At 45.3% G+C, this 26,202-nt stretch overlaps 1 protein-coding gene across 8 annotated transcripts in view; it reads left to right on the forward strand.

Annotated features, from left to right (window-relative positions):
- Positions 1-26,202, forward strand: part of SEPTIN6 (septin 6) — a 450,192-nt gene that overhangs the window by 290,142 nt on the left and 133,848 nt on the right. For all 8 annotated transcript variants that reach the window (XR_011274161.1, XM_069612703.1, XM_069612704.1 and 5 more), the window contains exon 8: positions 15,159-15,291. Coding sequence is in view for 7 of the 8 variants with exons in the window: in XM_069612703.1 (XP_069468804.1) it covers positions 15,159-15,291 (133 nt within the window). In the remaining variant the exon portion in view is untranslated. The remainder of the gene's footprint in view (positions 1-15,158; positions 15,292-26,202) is intronic.

The following is a 26,202-nucleotide window of genomic DNA, read 5'->3' on the forward strand; positions in this document are numbered from 1 at the left end:
AGTGCATTTGGGTCTGCTAGGAGACTAAGCACAGGGAGTTTCGGGCACCTCCCTCACTTCCTGCCCACCACAGACACTCGGGCGCCAGAGGCAGTCTTCAGTCCTGAAGCCTGTCAAAGGCGAAAGAACAAAGGAGCCAAATCTGGTTTGGTGTCCAGAGCAAAACTCTAGAAGGACCTTTCCCCAAAGAAATGGCGAAAAAAGACCACCGGGACCTGTTTTTACAGAGGGTAATCATGGTAGTTTGTTGTAAAACCACTGCCACCAGCCAGTCTGAGAGGAAAGAGTAGCCTTTGACTGCTACATGAGTTTCTAGACACAGGATATACTAAGTAACCCCTCCAGCAAAGTATTTCTCAAAGAAACCTTGAGTGTAAGAGTTTACTTGAACACTTGTGATTGTAGACCTCTGTGTAACATTACTGCTCACATTCCCCTCTTGAGAAAAGCTTGGCTGCTCAATTCCGCTACCAAAACTGTGTAGTACAGACTTATACCAAAGGTTGGTTTTGCTTACACCTGTAGTCCTAGTTGTGTGTAGTGGTCCCCAAGGATACTGCATACAAACTTTGCCTAACAGTTACCATGATACTTTTCTGAATAGTGGAACACAGATTTAAGGAATAATATATAACTATAACTACATTTATGATAACACACAGTTATGCTAGATGAGTAAGACCCATTGGTGTAATATACTATTACAGTTGCTTTTCAGCTCAGTGGAACACAGACTAAAATAAGCAAGAACTCTTTGCTCTAATTTAGGATTGCCCCAGGCAGACCAAGGTCAGCTTACATCCACAGAGCAATTTTTAAGAATGGCACACATCTATTCTAGGCAGGTAACAACCTAATGTTGTAATATACTATTACAGTTGCTTTCCAGATCAGTGAAACAGACTGAGGTAAGCAATAACTCAACTTATTTTTGGATGGCACACAGCTAACTCAAGGTCAGTAAACCCCATATACTTTTTGAAGGCGCTACCAGCAAATTAAAGATGTATAACCTAATAGACTTATTGTAGACAGGCTAACAGCAAGTCGGGGGAAGAAAGACCCAATTGGGGCACTCATACGTGTATATCCTAACAGGAATAACAAAGTGAAGCCAACAGCATTACTTTTGGGGAAGAGGCACAACCAATACACAGGTGAGTAAACTAACTTTACATATATGTTGGGGAGAATTGTCATTTCTGTGCCAATTCCCTTTTAACCTTAGAGACTCTTAGAGGACTTTGAGAGTCCATCTCTTTTTCTCTTTTTCTGGACTTTGGGCGTTTTCATTTGTACTCCTGAGGTGAGTGGGAATTCCAAATACCCCCCTCTCTCCCCCCCCCCCCCCCCCCCCCAACTCCCTCATGTGTTTTTCTGACTAAGACTTTTGGTTTCTTACTGTTTAATGGAGTCTGGTAAACTCCATAGGCATCTGCGTTTGCATTGTGACACACAGCACCTTTTGTGCAGTGCCACTGAGAAGTCCCTTGGACTTCTCTTAATGTTTAACTACATTTTCTTACGTGAACTACTGTTCTCAAGAATAGTAAGATGACCCCTGTCTTACTTACCTTTACTTTATAGGTCCAGCACACACCACTCTATGTGGAGTGCTGGGGAGGTTACATAGTAACTCCTTTAACCCATTCCTCATCTGACATTTTGTTCCACTAACTCACTTGAATGGCTGGTGGCAGTGGTTTCTTCTTTACTACCTAGTGACATGTATCTGTAGGCTGATAACTCGGCTGCAGTGCTGCACCCAAGGATGACTATTTTCTGAACATGGCCGCCGTCTTTTTTTAAAAATTATTTTTTTACCATTTCTTGTCCGTTTCTTCTGGGCTTTTACTCTGTTTTTTCTATTTATTTTTTTTAAATCTGGTTTGAGTCCTTTGTGTGTTTTGACTTTGGTGGGCTTCAGCCATGAAGCCCACCAATTCTCCAGTGTGTCTGGAAAGGCAAGGCAAGGCATGAGGGAGGGTCCTTTGTCTCTAGGTGTGCCTGAGTGAAACCAGTTCCTATTGGCCGGCTGGCTGTCCTGAAGGAAAGCCACCCTGCTGTGTGATTGACAGTCTAGGGCTTTGAATGAATGGGAACTTGCATAAAAAGTGAGGTTTTTTGGACTAAAAGCAGAGTCAACCACTGCAGGACAACATCCGAAGCAGACACTAGCAGCACCTGCCTGGACCGCGAAGTGCCTGGTGAAGCCCTGCAGCTGTGCTGACCCCATTTTCGAGTCGACGGAGAAGACCCGTACGGGACAACTTCCTCCCTTAGGCTGTTGCGACCAACTACGCTCAAGACATTCTATTTTGGTAAAACCCCTGACTTGCTGCGACTTTCCAAGGCTGCCGAATCCCAATACCCGGGGTACCTCGACCATCTGCGAGTGCATTGTCTTCCGAAGTGTGAATCCGGCCAAATCTTCAAGGGCATCCAGAATTCCCTACAGAAGCAGGACATCCATGTCCAGAGTACCCTCAACAGAGTCGAGGGCAGAGGGATCAAGGAGCGTCTTAACTGAGCTGTTCATTCTTCTTTGGCACCGAGAAAAAGGCGCCAAAACCATAAAGAGCCTCTGAACCAACGGAAACGCATTGCTGCTGAGTTCTTCTCTCGCATGCTGCCGCATGAGCCCACCAAACGTCCTCCCTTTCATCACCACAAACAGGGAACAGGAACAAGGGTCTGCTGCATTGCATCCAGAAGGTATCCAGCTGGAACAACTTCTTCAGTTCAAAGATACTGTAGTGTTTGTGGTATATTATCTTTTTGCCATTTGGCGTGCTTCCTACCTTTTGGGAGTGCTATTTAACCCTACTCTGAGTTGACCTTGTTGGGATAAATACCAGGTATGCCAGAGGTCGACTGGGGGTTCGTCGGACTGTCAAGGGCCCAACAACCATTTCAACAGAATAAACAGAGGACACCGCCAACGGCAAGTTAGAACTGTGGTTTATTACACAAAAGTAACTGGGATCATACACGATTCTCCAATGCATCTCAATTTTACAAGGCGCACTCCCCAGTTTTGAAGCTACATGTCAGCACCTGGGCCCTTCCCCAAAAACATATCCCCACTACTGATTGGGTTCTGAGAGTGGTTACCCATATAGCTATCCCTTATAGAGCTTATTCTACTGGTCCTCGCATGTCCAGTGGCTAACCTGCCCCGTCCCCAATCTATTATATTGTTGCAGAGTAGTGAACTTACCATTGGCCCTTGCCCTTTGCCAGCCAACCCTGGATTTCTGTCTCGTGATCAGCTGAAGCTAGTCTCCCCAGGCCTGGGACCCAGTTTGGTTCTCAGCCCGCTGTGCACCTCTTCATGGCAATGTGAATTGACTGTGTCTGAATTGTATCTTGTAGACAACCACCTTTTCCTATGAGAGTGCGCTCCCCGTTGCAACACTTGTTTGACTTCTCGTTGGGTGTGCTGAGAACGGCTAGTCTTCCCACCACGAGTGAATGCCCGATTTTCTAGTTTGGCGGCATCAGGTGGTTGTGGACCACAACATTGAGCTCTTGGGTCTGCATTTATGAGGATTTATTCAATTTTCTTGCTGCTGAGCCTTTGTCTGGAGCTTTGGCTGTGACTGTTTCTCTGACCTTGGCAGTGTGAGCTCGGTCTGCGCTTCTTGCAGCCTGAGCCTTTTGCCTGGTGTTCTGTGGCTTGAGGCCTTCTGTAATTTTACTTAGACTTGTAATATGATTTCTGCATGCTTGTGCTGTGCTATGTTGCCTATAGAGTAGTGGTACGTGGTCCTACCAGGCTCAATATATTCTCCTGTTGTCCCATAGGGTTAATTGCCATAAGCATCTGCAAGCTTGCTCGGGATCTCTGACTGTGTGTGTGTGTGTGTGTGTGTGTGTGTGTGTGTGTGTGTGTGTGTATATATATTTCTGAGGCTTGTGGAATCTGCTTAGATCACATGCTGTGCATAGGCCGACATCTAGTGGAAGCTGCAGAGTATTACAGTTTGTTTTTCGAAACTCGAAAATGGGCGTCGACACAGGGCGTGCCAGTAAGACTATCCCTAGTGTGACGTCCACTGTACCCATGATCCCTCACACGTGTAGGACCCTCAGATTGTTTTTTTCGCCATACTGGTCGGAAGCATTTCGCGGAGTTCCCTGGCCTTAGCCATACTTTTGCTAAATATTGTTATATTTACCCATTTCTCCACCCCAACGTCGAGTCACCGAACTTCCACACTCGACGTCGGCCCGGAGAAGAATTAGACCGTCGACAGCTGCACGACGGATTTGGGCCTCGGAAGGCGAAGGCCTCTGGCCTGGGCCCTGCAAGTAGGGAGAGTGGGGGGTGGACAAACTCTACACTCTTTTGGTATATAGGTACATTCTTATATATTCCTACACTTGCTAGTCCGCTGCCACAAGGTGCGTATGGAGGGTACCCCTTTCCAATTCTGCCCCAAGTGCAACCGGAAGTACCCTTGGGTCAACAGGCACGCCACGTGCAATCTCTGCTTGCCAAGGGACCACCCCGAGGCGAACTGCAGAGTGTGTAGTAGGTTTAAACCGAAAACACTTAAGGACCGTTCGATCAAGCGTTGGGCCCACCACGCCAGGCGTCAGGAGGCCATGGCAGCGGAGGGCGCCTTCAGCGATGGCAGCGACGCCGTACTTTCAGACGGCGAGGGCAACGCGGCGTCAAGAGACAGCTGAGCGCAAGTCCCCGACCTCGGAAGGTCGTCCAGCAGGGCGGCTATGGGGAAGACCCCCGGCGACACAAGCGCTACCCACAGCACTTCCACAAAGCACATGAAGTCCAACCGAGATTCGACGCGCACGTTGAGTTCTCGGAAAGAGGCATATAGAGAACGGTCCGATTCGGTGTCCTCTGGGCGTTCTCGATCTAGATCGCCACATGACTCCAGGCAATCATCCACTGTTGCCAAGAGTGCCTCGCTCCCCAGTGTAACGGAAGTTCGATCGTCTGAAGACGAAGCCGACTTCCATCCCCAGACCGCACTCCAGGAGTCGGCGCCCGCAGACCGCGTAACGGCGGCTCCCGAGTCCCTACCTCCACGTGCTAAAGATAGGGACACCACCCCCGAACCTCGACGCCAGGCGTCGGAAGGCTCCGGAGGGGCGAAAAAACAGGGAAAACACTCTTCCGCCCACGGGGAGGGGGGAAAACAACAGAGGAAGCAGTCTCAGCCTCCTCCACACCTCAAAAACTTTCCACTCCTCTTAGACAGACAAGTCCCAGTCCTCTGTTATCCCAAGGACACCTGCTAAAACCAGTAAGTCTAGTCAGGATAAGGCAGAGAAAGCCCCAGAAAGGATCATTCCCAGTTCTAGAGAATGGTCTAGTGATGACATAGACCGGGTTATGTCAAGGATGACTTCATTGGCAGATTTTTACACAAAGAACCCTGAACACTTTCTCTCCTATACTCCCGACGGGTCAGCACCCTCAGGCTCTAAGGATCCAATACCTCCAAGTAAGAAGTCCCGGGGTGAAGCCCCAACACGGTCTTCGGACCCCTTCTATATACAGCCCTACTCCCAATATCAAGGGGATACATCCTTTTGTGAGGATCCACATTTGGGCATGTTGGAAGAGCAAACAGGTACGGGCTACTATGGGGATGAGGACCAAGAAGAGGGAGAGGAAGACCCGGAGACTTACAGAGTAGATTCCCCGGTAGAGAAAGAACCCCCGATTACCGACTCCCCTGTCGACAATCAACCTCTCCTGAATGAAGTTCTGCCCTGAGGGGCAGAACATTTCCACATTGACACCCAGGGTGCTCAAGAAGAGAGGGACTTCGCAGAAGAGTTAGTAGGAGAAAGGAGGCCTGTTGCTGAGGCCATCCCTATCCTTAAGTCTATTCAGAGAAGGATAGACCCTTCACTTTTAAATCCTAACCTCACCAGAGCAGTGAACCCCAGGATTGAGAAACGTTTCAGGGCAGCCCAATCAGACCCGCTCTATATAAGGGGGCATCTGAAACCGGACTCCCTGGTTGTTACTAACACCCGTAAGAGGGCTGGAACACCCTTGTCATCGTCCGAAGCTCCTCCCTACAAGGAGAGCAAGAAACTGTATGGGTTGGGCAGGAAAGTAGCCTCCACTTCCGCCTACCAGGCAAGGATTGCCAACTCCACCACCCTGTTGGCCAGCTACAACTGCCATCAGTGGGAAGAAGTCGCAGCACTCGTAGACTCCGCCCCAGAACCCTTAAAGAGCCAGTTGGCACGAGTTGCGGCGGAGGGGAGAGCCGTTTCCGGTTGCATTTTAAAAGCAACCTTTGACGCGGATAACGCCGGCAGATTGATAGCAGAAGGAACTGTTATCAAGAGACACGCTTGGTTAAGGCAGTCTGGATTCAAAGCTGAAACCCAAGCATCTTTGTTGGATAAACCGGTGGAGCCAGATCTGTTTGGTAAGGCGCTCGAGGACGCGCTGAAAAATGCCAAAGACGAATAGGAGACACTCCAATCCCTAGGCCAACTAACCAACAAACCCCCTAATCAGAGAGGGAATGGCAATTTTCGTCGCCCACGCCGCCAAAATTCCCAGAGAGGATCTAACTATTCCCAGAGGCAGGGTACACCGTGGAACAATAATAACCAACAGTCTACCCAGGGTTACGGCAGGGGTAATAAGAGGACGTGGTAAGGGTAGAGGCAGCCCCAGTAAAGGAGGCGGCACGTCTCCACCAAAACAGTGACGCTCCGTTCAGGGGCCCTTCTTACGCAACCCCAGTAGGGGGACACATTTCCAACTTCACCCAAGTTTGGGAAGGGATCACATCAGACAGATGGGTGCTGTCCACAGTATCCGCTGGGTACTGCATAGAACTGTTAGAGCGTCCCCGAAACCATCCTCCAGGACAAAGAATACACTCTTTGGAACACCAAAAGATCCTCCTCGAGGCGATCGTCAATCTGCTAGCAAAGGACGCTATAGAACTCGTCCCGGGACACCAGGTAAACAAGGGTATTTATTCAACTTACTTCCTTGTGCCAAAAAAAGATTTGACAATGCGCCCAGTATTGGACTTACGGCCTGCAAACAAGTATGTCAAGCCCCAAAGATTTCGCATGACTACTCTCCAATCCCCCTCCTAAAAAAAAAAAGGGGGGATTACATGGCAACATTGGACATGAAAGATGCCTATTTTCATATTTCCATGTTCCCAGCGCACAGAAAGTACTTGCGCTTCAAGGTGGACAGTCCGCACTACCAGTTCAAGGTACTGCCCTTCGGGATAGCTTCGGCTCCAAGGGTATTCACCAAGGTACTGGCGGTGGCGGCAGCACACCTACGCAGGGAGGCAATCCCAGTGTACCCTTACCTGGACGACTGGCTCATCACGGGGGAGACCCCAGTAATTTGCAGAACAAACATTCAAAGAACAATCGACCTCTTCTTCGAATTGGGCTTCTCAATAAACGAGAAAGTCAAGTCTGGTGCCGAGCACTTCCAAACAGTTCCTAGGAGCTATCCTAGACACTCAAGAGGGGTTGACCTTTCCTTCCGAGGAAAGAATTCGGAATATACTGCTGCAAATTCCGCAATATCAGTCCGGTCGCCAGTTAACGGTACGCAAAGCAATGCGGTTGCTGGGCATGATGGCGTCATGTATTTACCTGGTCCCCCACGCGCGCCTGCGTCCCATGCAAGAATGGTTGGCGAAACAGTGGTCTCAGGCAAGTGGTCAGTGGGACGATCTAGTGGTCGTTTCGGCAACACTTGTGCAAAGCTTAAACTGGTGGACAAGAGAAAATCTGTCCAAGGGGAAACCCTTTTACGATCCTGAGATACAGGCGGTAGTCACAACCGATGCATGCCTGACAGGGTGGGGAGCTCACCATCTCCACCACACAGCTCAGGGTCTCTGGTCTCACTCGGTGGCCAAGAATCACATCAGCCTGCTAGAGCTTCTGGCAGTATTCAGAGCGCTTCAAGCGTTCGAGCCCTACCTGCTAAATCTGTCAGTGCAAATCCGGACGGACAGCATTACAGCTATGTTTTACCTGAACAAGCAAGGAGGGACTCGTTCGCCAAATCTGTCCAAGCGTGACCAGAAAATGTGGAAATGGGCACTCAGACGGAACATCTTCCTGTCATCGCAACATGTTCCAGGGGATCTCAATTCTCTAGCGGATGCTCTAAGCAGAGACCCCCACCCAGAAGAACACGAATGGTGTCTACACAGAGGAGTCGTAAAAGATATCTTCTCTCAGTGGGGCTTCCCCACTGTAGACCTATTCGCCACAAGCGAAAACAGACAATGCCCAGGATTTGCATCCAGGTTCCCCCAACCAGACTCCCAGGACAACGCCCTGTGGATGAACTGGTCAGGAATGTTTGCGTACGCTTTTCCACCAACTCCTCTCATCAGGAAGGTGGTCAACAAGATGAACAGAGTCGATGACGCTCGTCCTGGTTGCTACCATGTGGGCGAGACAACCGTGGTTCCCACACTTATGCAGATTAGCCGTGTGCGTACCGATCAAACTTCCGGCCTGGTACAACCTACTGTCCCAGCAGCAAGGTCAAACAGTGCATCCTCAACCCAACTCAATGAACCTGGCAGCATGGCTCCTGAGGTCATAGATTTCGGACATCTCAATTTACCACAGAGGTGTATGGACATCCTAAAAGAATCTAGGAAGCCAAACACGAGGCACTGCTACTTTGACAAATGGAAGAGATTTGTTATCTGGTGCCAGAATAAACAAATCAACCCAGTTGATTGCACTCCTTCCACTATTGTTACATACATGCTCCACCTGCTGGATGCAGGACTGGTTTTTAACTCACTGAAGGTACACCTGGCAGCCCTGTCAGCATACACCACATCCCATAACAAGGTGTCGTGGTGGAAAGTACCAGTAGTTAAAGCCTTCATGGAAGGAATAAAGAGACTTCACCCTCCTATTTCAAACCCACCACCAGGATGGGACCTTAACGTGGTGCTATCTAAGCTCATGGGGCCCCCCCTTTCGAGCCCATGCACTAAAGCAGTCTCAAACACCTGACTTATAAAACGGCCTTCTTAGTAGCAATTACATCTATCAGAAGAGTCAGTGAAATTCAGGCTCTTGTCCATAAAGCTAAACTGGTTTTATGCACACACCCTAGGTTCTCACCTAAGTTTATTTCAAAATTCCACGTGAACCAGTCCATCGAGCTTCCGGCTTTCTTCCAAGACCCACAAAGCTTGGCTGAGGTGAAACTACACACACTAGATGTGCGTAGGGCAGTCCTCTACTATGTAAACAAAACCAGACTGCTTAGGAAAACAGATCAGCTGTTTGTCTCCGTAGCTACAGGCAGAGAGGGGTATCGCGTCTCTAAAGGTGCCATCTCTAAGTGGATTATTAACTGTATCCAGCTGTGTTACTCACTTTCTGAAAAAACTCTGCCTTTCATGCCTAGGGCCCACTCTACAAGAGGCATTGGGGCCACTCTGGCTTTCATTGCAAATGTACCCTTTGACACCATTTGCAAAGCAGCTACTTGGAGCTCTATTCACACTTTTACTCAGCACTACTGCATTGACACTCATTCCAAGACAGATACACAAGTGGGACAAGCGGTTCTAAGACCTTTATTTGCTCATGACCCTTCTCACATCCCACCTCCTTCAGGTACTGCTCGCTAATCTATGCACAGCATGTGATCTAAGCAGATTCCACAAGCCTCAAAAATAGGATTACGGTGAGTAATGTATTATATATATATATATATATATATATATATATATATATATATATATATATATATATATATATATATATATATATATATATATATATATATATATATATATATATATATATATATATATATATATATATATATATATATATATATATATATATATATATATCTTCGACCATTTTGTACGCAAACTACCTTAAGGAAATTCTTTGCAATCAACCAAAGCGCAATGAAGAGGCCACCAAAAGAAGGTGGTAGAACTGAAATAACTATCAATGACATCGAGGCGTTGGCAAATTTGGTTGATCTTGAAAAAGAAATAGACACAAATCCAGAATTGATAACAATAAATTTAGAGGAATTAAACCTAAGAACAGACTGGACAAAGAAGAGCAAGTTAAAACAGAAGTCAAAGTTTAATCCAATTAACAACTTGGGGAACAATATTGAAGCATTCCAGACGCTCGTGATCGAAGATCTAAAGAAATTCAGGAGAAAGAAAAGATTGAGATATAAATACAATTTATCGGTTGCGGACAGGGTGGCTCTGAAAGAATTACAGACCCTCAAGACCTGCATTATAAAGCCCTCAGATAAAGGATGTAATATTGTCCTCATGGACAAAGAAGATTACATTAAAGGGGCATATAAGCAACTTAACGATAAGTGTTATGAGAGAGTGCCAAATAACCGAGTCAAGAATTGGAAAACACACTAAATAATTTCCTTAAGAAATGGAAAGAGAAGGGCATCTTAACAGATGAAAATTGTAAATTCCTTTCAACCCTGAATGCAACAATTCCTACAATATATTTTCTCCCGAAGATACACAAGGACATGAAAAAACCTCCAGGGAGGCCCATAGTCTCATCTATAGGTTCAACGTTTGAAAATGTCAAGATACATAGACGAGACCCGCTTTCCCTTTGTGTCATCTCTTCCATCCTACAAAAGACACAACAGACTTTCTCACACGTATTGAAAACATACCTTGGGACACAAACTATATACTGGCCACAATGGATGTCGTTTCTTTAGACACATGCATGGGACACGAATACTGCATCAATGCATGTGAAAGCTTTTTAAACACCAGATCATTAAATTACCTAGAACACACAGAAATGATCAATTTGTGCCTCACAAATGTTTTCTTATTCAACAACGAATATTTCAGACAGGTGCAAGGCACCGCAGTGGGCACAACATTTGCCCCATCGTATGCGAACCTGACAATGGGGGCTTTGGAAGCAAAAGATGTATGGTCGGACAAGAACCAAATATCCACGGAAGATGTTGTATTATGGCTAAGATACATTGACGACCTTTTTATAGTTTGGAAAGGGTCAGAAAAAGCCTGGGTAGACTTTGTGAAAACTCTCAACAAGAATGAACATAATTTAAAGTTCACAGAGACACATAGTCGTACTTTTCTAACCTTCCTAGATGTGAACTTAAGGATTGTGAACCAGACACTAACAACTGAGCTGCACAGGAAACCTACTGAAACCAATACCCCTCTGCATGCAACAAGTGGACATTCCAAGAACTTGGTGTGGAGCATCCCGTATGGGGAGTTTATAAGAATTAGACGTAACAGCTCCACTCTAGCAGCATATGATCAGGACAGTAAAAGTGCAGCATTCGGCTTCCTTGAACAATGATACCCCAAAAAAGTCATAGAGAATGCATACATGAAAGCAAGAAAACAAGAAAGATCGGAACTCTTCACAGGATTACACAAGCCAGTCGAACCAATAAATGAAAACAAAACTACGAGAATGATTCTAACCTTTCATAATGAGGTAACAGAAGTAAAACTAATATTCCGTAGACATTGGAGGATCTTACTGGCAGATAAGGATTTGGCTGCAAATCTGAAAATGAATCCCGAAATAAGCTACAGACGGAATCAATCTCTGAAAGACAGTTTGGTACAAAGTTTCATGGCATGGGATGGTCCATCCACAAAAGAAACATGGCTAAAAACAAAGAAGCCAGGCTACCGAAAGTGCACTTGATGCAACATTTGTAAATTTGCAAGAAACTGTGTGTCCTATGAACATCCGGTGCTAGGCAATTCCATCACCATTCAGTAGTTTATGTACTGGCATGTGCATGTAAGAAATGGTACATCGGGAGTACAAGTGTAAATTAAAAATTCGGATTCAACAGCATGTGAGGACCATTCAACACCAAGATCCGAATTACCCCATGGCCAAACATTTTAGTGATTATCATGAGGCTCAGATGGACAGTTTTTACTTCTTTGGGAAACACAAGATAGAGATTGATCCCAGAGGAGGTAATGGAGAGAAGAAACTTCGGCAAAAAGAAAATTGTTGCATCCTAGATTTTGAAAGCAAAACACCCAGTGGGCACAATACAGATGAAGAACTATACCCGTTCTTGGGTTAATATTTGAATTGTTTTGATGCAATGAGACCGATATATAATTTTAGCCGGAGTACTGATGTGGACCATGATATGAAAGCAAACTTGCTCTCCCGAGTAGATTGTATCCAGTATGAGAAGAAAGGATTTCCTGTGTTGTAATAAGTCCTTTTGCCCTTTTGGAGATCCTGTCTGTCGTGTTGGTCTTTTGTTTCCCACCTTCTCTCTTCTCCAATATCGGGTTAACAGTAGAGACTGTGTAATTTTAATTCACTTTTGGGATTTGATAGGTTTGGGTGATCCAACTCACAATGATATTTGTAGGGTTTTGATTGGATGTGACATGTGGCCGTTCATATTGAGATTTTAAACCTTCTTATGATTTTAATCTGTATATAGAGATTGGTACCTGTCCTTGGTAGAACTATAGGCACTTGCACTTTCTGGAGGGACAGACGAATAGCACTTTTTTCAAAATTGCTGCTAGCACATTGCACTTTGGACCAAGGTACAAGTACAATGTGTATATATAAACCGAAGGCCATTCGGTGACGGTTTAGCTAAATAACCGCCAACTTTTAATATTAGGTATGGCAGGCTTTGTGAAGGACCATTTGGACTTAGCAAATATGTGCACTATGCACTTCATGGCCATGTTGCTGACATTATGCACTTTACAGCTATGCTGCGAGTAATCTGAAAAACTTTTTGGGACTAAGTAATATGTACACTACGCACCTTATGGCTACGCTGATAGCACTATGCACTTTTTAGCTATGTTGCGAGTAATATGAAATGTATTGTATTCCTACCACCATTGGAATTACCAAAGAGTATCGTCTGTACAGGGTTATGCAGCAGGTCATGTGATCCCCACCACACAATGGAGAGGCAACGACAAGCACTATGCTGGGACACACAGACTTTATGTAAATTATTGGTACCTTCACCAAATGAGTTTTACGACATGCCACCCAAAAGGAGGGCCAAGATATATATAATACGGGCTAGCAGCCTGGGTTTGGCAAACCCATATGATAGAACAGACCCGTTCCAAAATGGCGACAGATTGGGTAGTCCTCTCTCTGTCTGTCCACATGTCACATGGGGTATTTTAACCCTCTACAATGTTTGGGTCATTAGTTGTGAACAAGCGGTCATTGGACCGTGAAATGCGTAGACTCCATCTACTATGCGCCAGCTACCTTGGGAGGGCCACAATGTGAGTGGCTTGTGAAAACTTTCGTGCCACGAGGATGTGCAATGATTTTATGTATTTTTTTTTATACTTAAATAAAGTGGAACAATTTTGCATTTTGGTTTCCTGATTCTGTAAATTCTTTTGGGACCAAGAGTGCTCCTCCACGAACTGCGGAAACGACAGCCGAAGCAAGATATATATATCTCTTCTCTACCTACAGAACTGTGTAAGCATCTTCTTCGTGTATGCGAGTGTATGTTTGTGTAAGCTGTGCAGGGCTGTGAGTATTCTTTGTGATTAATGCTGCTACGTCGTGGTGTCACTAATGGCGTCAGCACAATGGTTTCTTGGTTCTTAATCTATGCAGTCCATTATAGTGTTTGGGTCCGAGATCTCCATCGTGGTCTGCATCTGGAAGGATCTGCACCGAGTATGGTTAGAATGGCTCTCTGAGGGGATACCTCTCTGCATACGAGTCGGGCAGTGGTGCACTTGAGCTCATCCAAAATATGAGCGACTTCGAGAATCCTTTATTCGGCCTGTCATGCTCATGGGGGTGGGGGGCATTCCTGGGGCCCTCTCTTCAACCGCCACTCACTTGCGCTGGCCTTTCAGCTTGTGCTTTTTGAAGGTGACTCCTTGAGTTGATTTCCTTTTTGGACACTGACTATTTAAGAAAATCTTTCTTAGAAGAATAACATTTGACTTTGGCTGTCCTGGCTCCCTAAAGGCCTCCTTCTGAACCTATTTTCTTTGGCAGTGTGTGTTCCCTTACAGGTTTTAATTGTTGAACACTTTAATGCTGGGATAAAAGACAGCCTGCATCCCTTTGGGAGAATTGAACTGTTCTTCTAGAATATTACTCTGTTCTGATCTAACCCTAACCGTTCCCTCCTTAACTCAATACTGCAAAGGTGATACAAAATGAGTGTTATACTGACCTCAAATGACGTCCCCTCTGGGTGCAGGAACATGTGTAACCTATGAATTGCCTGCTTCATTGTTCACTTTTTTAATTGAATCCTAACTTGTAATTAATGTTTCTGCCAATTACTGCCTTTTAAAGAATGCTTTAAATATCTTTGTGTATAATTAAATACATATTTAAATTATAACTTACTTGGATACCTGTATTTACTGATTTCATTGTACAGCTCACATTACCCCTCGGGATAAGCCTGGCTGCTCAGTCCAGCTACTAACTTGTGTAGTGCAGGCCTATATTACAAGGTGGGTTACCGAATACCAAGAAAAGTCTTGTGTAGTACCACAATAGTTGAACTGCACTAATTCTTACCTAACGGTTACCCCTCAGCCTCTGTGTCGGTATCCGGCTAATTTAATCAGAAGCTATTCCCTCTACCATTCTTTTATAGCAGGCACTGAATCCTGGCTTGGCATATACAAGTGCTACGGTACCCCTTGGATAAGAACTGAACAACTTTGAACCCAAACATCAAGCATTGACTGAAAGTTACCCTTGCAAGTATTCTCAAACCTTACAGACACTCCAGCAGTCTTCCTGAACTGCATATCCAACCTGTAACAAATCATGTACTACAATAGATTAAACATTTCATAATAAACTCTGTGTGTACTTTCTTTTACCGAAGGATACGGTTAACCCACCCCCTATGGCCCTATTTGTGCCTACCAAAACCCTCTTAAAAGTTGATCCTGACTGGTCACCGCTGCTAGCACTGTTATCCAAGGATAATATTGTGAAATTGTATTTCAATTTATAATCTGTTTCCAGTTGCTTTCTGGCATAAATTCAGAGTATTGGTATTTATTTTTTTAAATACCTATGCGTTTGGTTTAAAATGTCTCCATTAATGGGTCTAACTATAGCTTACAAGAGACGTACGAAGCCAAGCGGAATGAGTTCCTCGGAGAACTGCAGAAGAAAGAAGAGGAGATGAGGCAGATGTTTGTGCAGAGGGTAAAAGAGAAAGAAGCCGAGCTGAAGGAGGCTGAAAAAGAGGTAAATGTGCACATTTTAATGCAATCTTCACTGTGACAGAATGAAAGTCAAATGGCACAGTTGATAAAAATGAGACTGTTGAAACAGGAGGAATTTTTCTGGAAAGAGTAGTAGAAAAACATCAAACTGGGACTAGCGAGACATGTTTAATACCTGGCTGTCCAATGCATGATGTGGCGGAGTGATGATTTTGTTTTTTTTTTTAAGTTTCTTATTGGAGTTTCCACAATTGTGAACTTTGTGTTATGCACACTCGTATCTATCCAAATGTTTGTTTAATAAAATACATTTGAACCCTTTAATTTTTTGACAGTAGTCCAGGACTTATGTTTTCTTTTTTTTAAACTGTGCTCTTGGTGAAAAGGAGGTGTTCTCGCTTTCATTTTAAGAGATGTGCTCACTTCACCACACCCACAAGTTTTAGGTGCTAGGAAAGATGGTCCTTTTTGTGTGCTCTTTTTAGCCTTATTCTCAGAGACCCCTGCCTTTTTGCTGACTGTTTCTGGCATGTGAGGTACTTTTTCCCACCCCATTTGCCACGGCAACCCTCTTCTTGGTCAAGTACTGGACAGTACTTTAAGTTTCCAGTACTAGAGGGGCCCTGTCACGCATTTATACCTTTTGGTGTAGCACTTCCTAATCCCTCATCAATACTACTGGAGGGGCACCCTATTTTCTATTCCTCTTTCTCTATACTCTAAAGTATTTTTCACTTTTTTGAGCATGTTCCTGGTGGGCTGGGGGCCATGTATCATAATTTCTTTAGATTTTACTGATGCAATGCGTTGCACCTTTTTACTTCAAAAGTGCCCTTTGGCTACTAAAATGGCTGTCCTTGTTGCACAAGCCCTGCCTTTGCGAACCACTGTTTTTGTCGGTCCTTGTTAGGAAGAATTCTCAGAAATGTGCTTATTCCCTTCACCTTAGAGACCCCCAGCAACTTTGCTGGATTTTGAGGACTTGATTTTTTTTGTACCTGGAAATAGTGTGAGCCTTTTTTCCCACTCTTTCATGTATTTTCTCTGATTATGGAGTTGTAGATAACTCATAGGCATCATCTTTTCATGTGTTACACAGCACCCTCAGTGCAGTGACACAGGGATGTCTTTTAGACTTGCCAAGAGAATGTAAAGTGAAATTGACTTTACTAGTCTTTTCCAAATTCATAGACCCAGCACACACCATCTTACAATGGAGTGCTGGAGGGGTTACATAGTATCCCCTGTGTCTAACCACTCATGTAGCAGTCAAATGCTACACTTTCCTATTGAAAAGGCTGGTGGCAGTGGCTTTTCAACGAACCACCATGATTTTTCCCAACCGCAAACACTGGTAGCTATAAATCACGGGAGCCATGTTTTTCAAGTTGGCGCCTTAAGCACCTTTGTTTAAAACGGTCCCAGTCATCTTTTTTTCTCTTTCTTTTTGGAAAGGTCCTTCTAGCGTTTGTCTCTGCGTCCCAAACCAGGTTTGGTCCCTTTGTTCGTGTCCCTTTGGCGGGCTTCAGGACTGAAGTCCACCCTTGGCGTCTGAGTGTCTGAGTTGGGCAGGAAGTGAGGGAGGTGCCTGAAACTCCTTGTGCTTATCTCCTAGGAGACCCAAATACACTCTGGTGTGATCGGCTGGCTGACTGTCCGGCAAGAGAATGAACAAAGGGGTTAGGGTGCACAACAAGTTGAATTGTGGTCATTAATGGGAGTGCAAGGAGCAACAATTTAATCCTTAACTGTAGGTACATACATTAAATTGTTTCAGGTGTGTATGGGTCAAACAGTCTAAGGGCCACCCAAGGCTGTAATGAGGAACAAAGTGAAACAGAACCTGTTAATTGCTGACAGAAGACCCACTAGCACACTCTTATGGGGATAAAAATCCCGTAAACTCTTTCAAAGGTATTCTGGGACAAAAAGAGACTTGGGATCAAGATACCTTGGATCTATATACATGCAATGACCAAGACCCCAAGGTCAGAAATGTTTGGTGATACACGTCTAGTTGCAAATTAAGACATACATTTAGTAATGTAGTTCTAAGACCCTTCATCCTTTATTCTCAGGACCCATATGAGTGACAACTTTGAAAACAGAACTGAATTTTATAAGGAACAATAGGCACCAGGCCCTCAAGACGGATTATATCCGAAACGCGTCGGCATACACATAAAGGAGCCTATTAGGATCAGACTTCAGACTTGGAATGTTTACAGGGATGTGATTACACCTTTGTGTGACAATAACACAACTATGTACTTTACCATTGAACTTGAAGTGGATTATGTATTCATTTTGAACTGGGAAATAGTCAATGGTGTATTAGAATTGATGTTCCTCTTTATTTACTATTGTCTTTATTTACTATTGTGTTACGAATACTAAAAAATGTTAATTGAAAACAGTGGAGTGTCTGTTTTTTGGTGATAGATACCTTCACATACTCACTGTTTGCAAGTCATTGCTAGAAATCAAATTCAACAGGCATATTGAAAGTCATTACTTGATTCATGTAATATTAACACTGGTCTTGTGGATTCTTTTGTCCCAGAATACCTTTGAAAGAGTTTTTACTGGATTTTTATCCCCATAAGAGTGTGCTAGTGGGTCTCCTGTTAGCAATTAACAGGTTCTGTTTCACTTTGACTGTCCGGCAAGGACAGCCACACGGCTGGATGAGTGACAGCTAGGCTGGAATGAATGGGAGAAAACTGTTTAAAAGGCGAGTCTTATGGACTGGAAGGCAGAGTCGACTACTGTAATGAAAGAACCGAAGACGAGCTGGAAAAGGACAGCTGCTGCAACTCCTGGAGCGTTGATTTTCCCGGTGAAGCTCTGCTGCAGGTCCGAATTGCCAAACTCCATTCGACGGAGAAGCTCCTTCGAGGACAGCTTCTTCCTTTGAGTGGGTGGGACCAATCAACACATAAGACACCTGGATACCATTCTCAAGGCTGGTTAGGATTAACCAGGGAGAGGGACACAAGTTTGTGTTCTTGAATCTACAGCTACTGGAACTGAAGTGACTCCCAATTTGTTTGCTTTCTTCAATGATCCCATGCAGTGCAGGTGTCCCCCGACATCTTCCCTCTTGTCCCCACGACTGAGGCTCAGGAACAGCGAGATCTGCAGGAACTGCCAGGAACCACGACTTCAGCAACATTTGTTTTCTTCATACAAAGGTACTGTGTCAACCCGATTGAGAGAACGCCACTCTCGCAGAGAAAGTTTGTGAAACTTTCCCAACTTGCAGGCCTAATCAACTTGTGACCCCACAAATGATTTTTTCACCTAAACTACTTCTGAGAACTTTTGCAAAGACTTTACCGTTTGATACCAGAACTGCTCTTTCCTATCCCGAACACTAGCCCATTGACTTTGGCCTGGCCTATTGACTTGAATTGAACTATTCTGGTGAACTGAAACTATGCCTAGAAAGTACATATAATCTATTCTATTTACTTTTTTCCTTTTTGCTCACTGCTAAGTAATTTAACTGCCATTTTGCTCCTATTTCAGGGGAGCTCAAACTGCATCAAAAGTTTACAATTTCGTATTGAAGTGAATTTGTTTATAATATTAATTTGCCCTCTTCTAGTGCAATGTTTTATAAATGATTCTGTAAATAAATTAATACGTGTTTTGCCAAGAAACCTTGAGTAGAAGTGTCTACTTGAACCACTGTGATTGTAAGACCTCTGTGTAACCTCTTGTACTACTCACATTCACTCTTGAGATAAGCCTGGCTGCTCGGCTCGCTACCCACAAACTGTGTGGTACAGACTTATACCAAAGGTTTCTCTTGCTTACACCTGTAGTCCTAATTGTGTGTGGTGGTCCCAGAGGGTACTGCATGCAATTCTGCCTAACAGTCCTCTCCCTGTTAAAGTGTTGGAAATGGTCATAGCTCTTCATGAGTTTGGCCCACAGCCAGGGAAGGGCAGTTGGTGAGGACTGATTTTGGGACCAGGCTCCCTAATACACATGGTCACCCTGGGTGAAGTCACACTCGACTCTGAGCCGGTCATGCTTCATATTGCTCTGGTTTCCTGAAAGAAAGGAACACCCCCAGCCCAGCATTTTGTATATCTGGTTAAGATTTGAAGATCTTTTTTCAGTGGAACTTGAAGGACGGCAGGACTGACTGGAACACCCATTGTCCAAGATAACTCTCATGTGAGACTTTTACAGTAGCCTGTAAAGGGACTGTATCAAGGTGTCCTGCATGGAATCCCCAAATCTCAACAGAACCAAGGTACTGGTATGTTTAGGGGTTAGCCAGTGTGAAGTGTAAATGAATTAGAAATATTACACCCGGTCTAAACCCACATAACCTTAATGGTTATCAATTTGCATGCAAAAATACATATTGGAACACTCCTAGACAATAAACAGATATTTACAGAGATTGATGTAAAAAAGAAATTTAATATCGTAAAAAATTAAGTACATATAGTAAAAACCAACGTGGAAAGACATGTGTAATCAAGAAAACAAACATTCATTTCCCATTTGTCAATTGGGTATGAGAGCTTTCAAACAATCTAAGAAAATTAGAATTGGTACATCAAGGAAAGAACATAAATGAAAAGCAATTACAATATTGACAAAAAGCCAGTTATAAGTACAATTGAACCTCTATTCAATGTAATAGAACATATTAAGCAATTGAGAGTGGTATTCATTAGTAATTAGAATCCATTCCCAAAGTTGAAGATATTATGTGTCGGGATAGGGTCTGCCCCATCAGCCAGAGGATGATGGGTGTCCCCTGCCCAGAGACAATGGACTGAAGAGCCACCTGGACAAAGCACAGAGGACAAACAGCTAGGAAAACATGTTAGGGGAGCATGGTTAGAAGAGGTGAGAGAAGAGGACTGGCAAGGCTCCCCAGGAAGCCACAGCCTTGAACGGTCCCCTGGTGCCAAAAAGACAATGTAAAGCCAGTCTGCGTGTGCAGGGTGTCTGAGCAGGAGCTGGATCCTGGGCTGCATCTGCAGGGCAGCACAGGTTTCTTGGGGTTGGGGCCACATGGGCTGAGGAGCGCGTCAGCCTGCCACTGGGACGATTGACACAGGCTGAAAGTGGATACTATGTGTTTTAGCACTTGTTGATGTGTTTTTGTTTTTTAGTTTGGGCTGTTGGGTGGTCCTTTAGTGCCACGAGGAAGGGCGCAAAGCTTGTAGGTGTTTGGTTATTTGCCCACCTATTGACTGTCCATGGCCATGCTAATCCGTATGGCAATTCCCTCCCAGTTCCTGCCTTTTCCACCCAAAGCTGTGCCTCATGAGAACAATTTGAGGTCCCTTTAATCAAGCCTCCCCATCAAACTTTCCACTCAAATGGCATGCCAGTGTTTTTTCGAAGTGATCTTCTGAGTGTTAATGACTTAATTGGAGTTGTAAAAACGCTATTGGTGTAATAAAAATGTCTTGCCCAGGTCTGCTTTCAGCCACTTTATAAGCACTATGCGTGTCCTTCACTGAAGTCCTTTTACAAACGAGTATTGCCGAAGCCAACAGTGTTGGATTGTGTATAAATATTAGGCATTCTCCTGGCAGTGCTATTAAATGCCCAGTTACTTGCAACATTTTCTACCTGCTACATGTTATGGGAATTTTTCATAAAGTCCACTTGAGGTAAGACTTCATATAGCTGTTGGGCAAAGTTTGCATGCAGTACCCTCTGGGACCACTACACACAACTATGACTGCAGGTGTAAGCAAAACTAACCTTTGGTAGAAGTCTGTACCCACACAGTTTTTGGTAGCGAGCTGAGTAGCTAGGCTCATCTCAAGAGGGAATGTGAGCTTGGAAGGGTGTTTTACACAGAGGTCTACAATAACAAGTATTCAGATAGACACTTGTACTCAAGGTTTCTTGGTAAAACACTTAATTTATTACAGTCAGTTAGAAAACATTTACTAAAAGGAGGCAAACAATATCATACAAAAATATACTACAGTACATCACATTATCCGGTTCTGTGACATTTAAACTACTTTGAAGGAGGAGCAAAATGGCATAAGATAATAAAACGAATATTACAGTTACTCTTAAACAGTACAAATAGTTTGAGATCACCGGAGGAGTTGATTCAATGCAATAGGTTGGCCAAAGTCAATGGGCTAGAGTCTTGTCTAGGTAAAAACGGATCTGCTAGTTAAACGGAAAAGTCTTTGCCACGGTTCTCAGAAGTAGTTCATAGAAGAAAGATTTGTATGTCGGGTCAGAAGCTAACTGGGCCTGCAAGTTGCCAAAGTTTCACACACTTTTGCAGTGAGAGGTAAATTCTCTCGGTCGGGTTTTCACAGTACCTTATATTGAAGAAAAAGATGCAGCTGAAGACTTCTGTTCCTGCTAGTTCCTGCATATCTCGCTGTTCCCGAGTCTCAGTCATGGGGACAAGAGGGAGGACATCGGGGGACTCCTGCACTGCATGGGGACTGGTCACAAACCTGGCAAATCTTTGATTCCGGTAGCTGTTGTCAAACACACAAACTGGTGTCATTCTCCCTGGCTATTCGGTTTCCTGCAGCACTCTTAGGAAAATACAACCAGCTCCAAGAATGGTGTCCAGGTGGCTTACGAGTTGATTGGTCCCACCAACTCAAAGGGAGAAGTCGTCCTTGAAGGGCTTCTCTGTCGAGATGAACTTGGTGATTCAGACCTGCAGCAGGGCTTCACCAGGCAAACCAGTGGTCCAGGAGTTGCAGCAGCCGTCCTCTTCCAGGTCGTCTTCGGTTCTTTCGTTCCAGTGGTTGACTTTGCCTTCCGTGCCAAGAGACTCGCCTTTTATTCAGTTTTCTCCCATTCATTCCAGCCCTACTGCCACTCACCCAGCAGGGTGGCTGTCCTTGCCGGACAGTCATCCAGCCAATCACGCCAGAGTACATTTTGGGTCTCCTAGGAGACTAAGCACAGGGAGTTTCGGGCACCTCCCTCACTTCCTGCCCACCCCAGACACTCGGGCGCCAGAGGCAGTCTTCACTCCTAAAGCCTGCCAAAGGCGTAAAAACAAAGGGACCAAACCTGGTTTGGCGCGCAGAGACAAACTCTAGAAGGACCTTTCCAAAAAGAAATGGTGAAAAAAGACCGGGACCTGTTTAAACAAAGGGGGCTCAGACGCCATCTTGAAAAACATGGCTCCTGTGATTTTTAGCTACCGGTGTTTGCGGTCGGGAAAAATATGGTAGTTCGTTGTAAAACCACTGCCACCAGCCATTTCGATAGGAAAGGGTAGCATTTGACTGCTACATGTGTTTCTAGACTTGGGGGGAGGGGGGGGGGGGGGTAATACTAGGCAACCCCTCCAGCACTCTATTGGAAGATAGTGTGTGCTGGGTCTAGGACTAGTAAAGTCAATTTTAACTTTACATTCTCTGGGAAACAGTAGTTTATCCCAGAGAAGGTGTTTAAACCTTGGGAGAGCCTAAAAGGCTTCCCTGTGTCACTGCACTGAGGGTGCTGTGTGACACACATGAAAAGATGCCTATGGAGTTGTCTAAAACTGCATAGTCAAAGAACACAAGAGTAAAACGCACGTCAAAATACATGAGAAAGTGGGGAAAAAAGGCTCACACTCTCTCCAGGTAAAGAAATCAAGTCCTCAAAATCCAGCAAAGTTGCTTGGGGTCTCTAAGGTGAAGGGAATTGGCACATTCCTGAGAATCGTCCCTAACGCACTCCCAATGGTATACAGGTCCCCAACTCTTAGTATCAGTACACTAAACCAAGTTAGTAAAGCATCTCAAAGAAACACTTGCACCAATACATTTATATTAAAATATAGATTTTTCATATACACAGACTGTCCTAAAATACTCAGATTATTAAACAAATACACACAGGATTGCTTGTAGATACTTTTCAAAGGCCACTGCTTAGTTTGTAGTTGCTTGTGGTTACAATTGTTACAGCGTTTAGATAGAATGACCGTTCAACCGTATCATCGGTACTACCGCGCACTTGGCAAGACAGAAGAAGGGTAATAGTATTTAGTTGTCAAAAACACATAAGATAGTTTTTTGAGAAGCAAAACAAGTGGTTAGTCAAACAGTAGCAGAGCTTTCAGTTAGAGACGGTTTCAGAGCAAATTACTGCTTTTTAAAGTCCAATTCCTAACTAGCAGCAAAAGTCAGTTCAAAGCGGGCTTAAAGTTTTACGAAGCAGTGAAACAGCAAAAGTTCCTTTTGATACTTCTAGTCTCTAGGAAAGGATACTTGAAGACTAAACACAACAGAGGAGACCCTGTTAAAGGACTTGCAAAAGGGACATAAGCCAGCGGCTTGGGTCAGAGGGAAGAGTGGACACCCTGGACACCTCTTTGTGCACTCCAACGCTCTGGAGCGATTTCTTGGTTTAAGGTAAGCAATACCTTTTCACCCTACAGTACCTTTTCACCCTACAGTACCTTAGGTTGGAAGAAATGTTCATGGCTGGATTCTCCTCTGTGCAGCAGCGATGGACCCGGTCTCTGGATTCCTTCGTCTGGTGACGAAAGGTAGGACTCTGATCGGGGTCTCAGCAGCAGTCTCGAGAGTGAAGGCCTCTGGCGTGGATTTCTTCAGCTTCTTTGGTCGCTCTGCAGTTTTGGCGCCTTTTCTGCAGCACCAACAAAGGTCATGATTGGCCCAGTCCATCTTCTTTGATTCTGGAGTCCTGCACTCTGGTGAGGGTACTAGGATGTGTCGTATTGTATCTCTGCAGGTTCACCTGGAACTCGGCAAAGACTTGGAGCGATTCGGCCTCGGCAAGATGTTAAACTACAAATGGTTTAGAGGTCTTCTGATTTCTCCCTGGAAAGGCGCAGCACCTCGGGAGAGGGCTCAGATTGTAGTTTGTCTCAGGGCTGGTCGGTCCCAGCAGTCGAAGGGAAGGAGTAGTCAGGGACGTAATTTCACCAAAATGCCAGGGGTAGCGGACCTCTGACCTCGCAGGAAGTGGTGTCATTTGACAACCCACCTTGAAATGAAATCACGGGAAGCGATAGAACACAACCTTTCACCCCTTCACAAAGCAGGAAGGGAGATCACATACTGTTCCGAAGTACACTACGAAAAATATGGTTGCGATATCACTGTAATGTTATTTCTGTGGCTTGTGGAATCTGCTTAGATCACATGCTGTGCATAGGCCGACATCTAGTGGAAGCTGCGGAGTATTACAGTTTGTTTTTCGAAGTCGAAAAATGGGCGTCGACACAGGGCGTGCCAGTAATACTATCCCTAGTGTGACGTCCCCTGTACCCATGATCCCTCACGCGTCTAGGATCCCCAGATTGTTTTTTTCCGCCATTCTGGTCGGAAGCACTTCATCGGAGTTCCCTGGCTTTGCCATATTTTCACTCTAAACTAATTCTAATTTGCCCCGTTTGGCCAACCTTTCGTCGATCAACATCTCGACGCCGAACCGGGGAAGAGTTCAACGTCGAATACCCGACGGATTGGGCCTTGAGGCTTCCGCCTCGGCTCGGGCCTGGGCCGCTGGCCTCGGCCCTACAAGTAGGGAGAGTGGGGGTGGTACACTTCCACACTCGACACCTTATTACCTACACACACTTGCCCGCTGCCCACAGGCGCGTATGGAGGGTACGCCCTTTCAGTTTTGCCCCAAGTGTAATAAGAAATACCCTTGGGTAGATAAGCACGCTACGTGCAACCTTTGCCTACCCAGAGACCACCCCGAGACGGGTTGCAGGGCCTGTAGCAGGTTTAAGGCAAAAACTCTTAAGGACCGCTCCACCAAGCGTTGGGCCCACCACGCCAAGCTAGCAGCTATGGAGGCGGAGGGTACCTTCAGCGACGGCAGCGACGCCGAACTTTCGGACGGCGAGGGCACCAAGGCGTCGAAGGACAGCCGAACGCACGTCCCCGGCCTCGGAAGGTCGTCCGTCCCGGCGACTATGGGGAAGTCCCCCGGCGACAAAAGCGTTACACATACACACGCTAAACACAAAAAATCCACCCGAGATTCGACGTCGTCGAAACCTCGGAAAGAGGCACAGAAGGAGCGGTCCGGAAGGACGTCCTCTGGGCGGTCCCGGTCGAGGTCGCCGCACGACGTCAGGCAAGCCTCCACACTTGCACAGAGTGCCTCAACCATTAATATCCCGGAAGATCAATCGTCCGGAGACGAACACGACTTCCACCCCCAGACTGCACCCCAGGAAAAGGGTACATTACTTGGGAGTAAAGAGGGGCCAGTTTCGAAGGCTAGTTCGAAAGACAGGGATTCCACCTCCGATCCTCGACGCCAGGCGTCGAAAGATAAGGGAAAGGGGAAACACACTTCCACCCACGGGGAAGGGGGTAAACAGCAAAGGAAACAACCCTTGCAGTCCTCCACTACAAAAGAACTGACCAAGTCTTCTCAGGGCCAATCCATAGAAAGTCCCAGCGAGGTCACCCCAAGCTCAAAACTCTGGTCATGTGAGGACATTGACAGAGTAATGTCAAGGATGTCTTCCTTGGCGAATTTTTTCGAAAGACACCCTGAACAACTCCTAGCTTTAAACCCTCAGGAACATTCTCCCTCAGGGTCAAGGGACCCTATCCCCTCAAATAAAAGACCCCGGGTTGAGACACCATTTATGCCTTTAGACCCCATCGAGGTCCAACCCTATTCTTACCTCTTCCCTACAGACCAAAGAAACTCTTCCCTTATAGAAGGTCAGGAAATTGACACGCCAGAAGATCCTGCAGGATCAGATTATTACGGCGAAGACGAAGACGAGGATGAGCCAGAAAATAGCCCAGATATTTTCAGAATGGACTCACCAGTCGAAAGGGAAGCCCCAGTGTCTGACTCCCCAATAGATAATCAGCCCCTCTTGAATGAACTGCTCTTTCGGGCAGCTAACCACTTCCACATAGACACACAAGGTGTCCAGGAAGAAAGGGACTTTGCGGAAGAACTAATA

Source organism: Ambystoma mexicanum, chromosome 5p (genome assembly GCF_040938575.1).
Source record: "Ambystoma mexicanum isolate Mex_15411 chromosome 5p, UKY_AmexF1_1, whole genome shotgun sequence".
NCBI lineage: Eukaryota > Metazoa > Chordata > Amphibia > Caudata > Ambystomatidae > Ambystoma > Ambystoma mexicanum.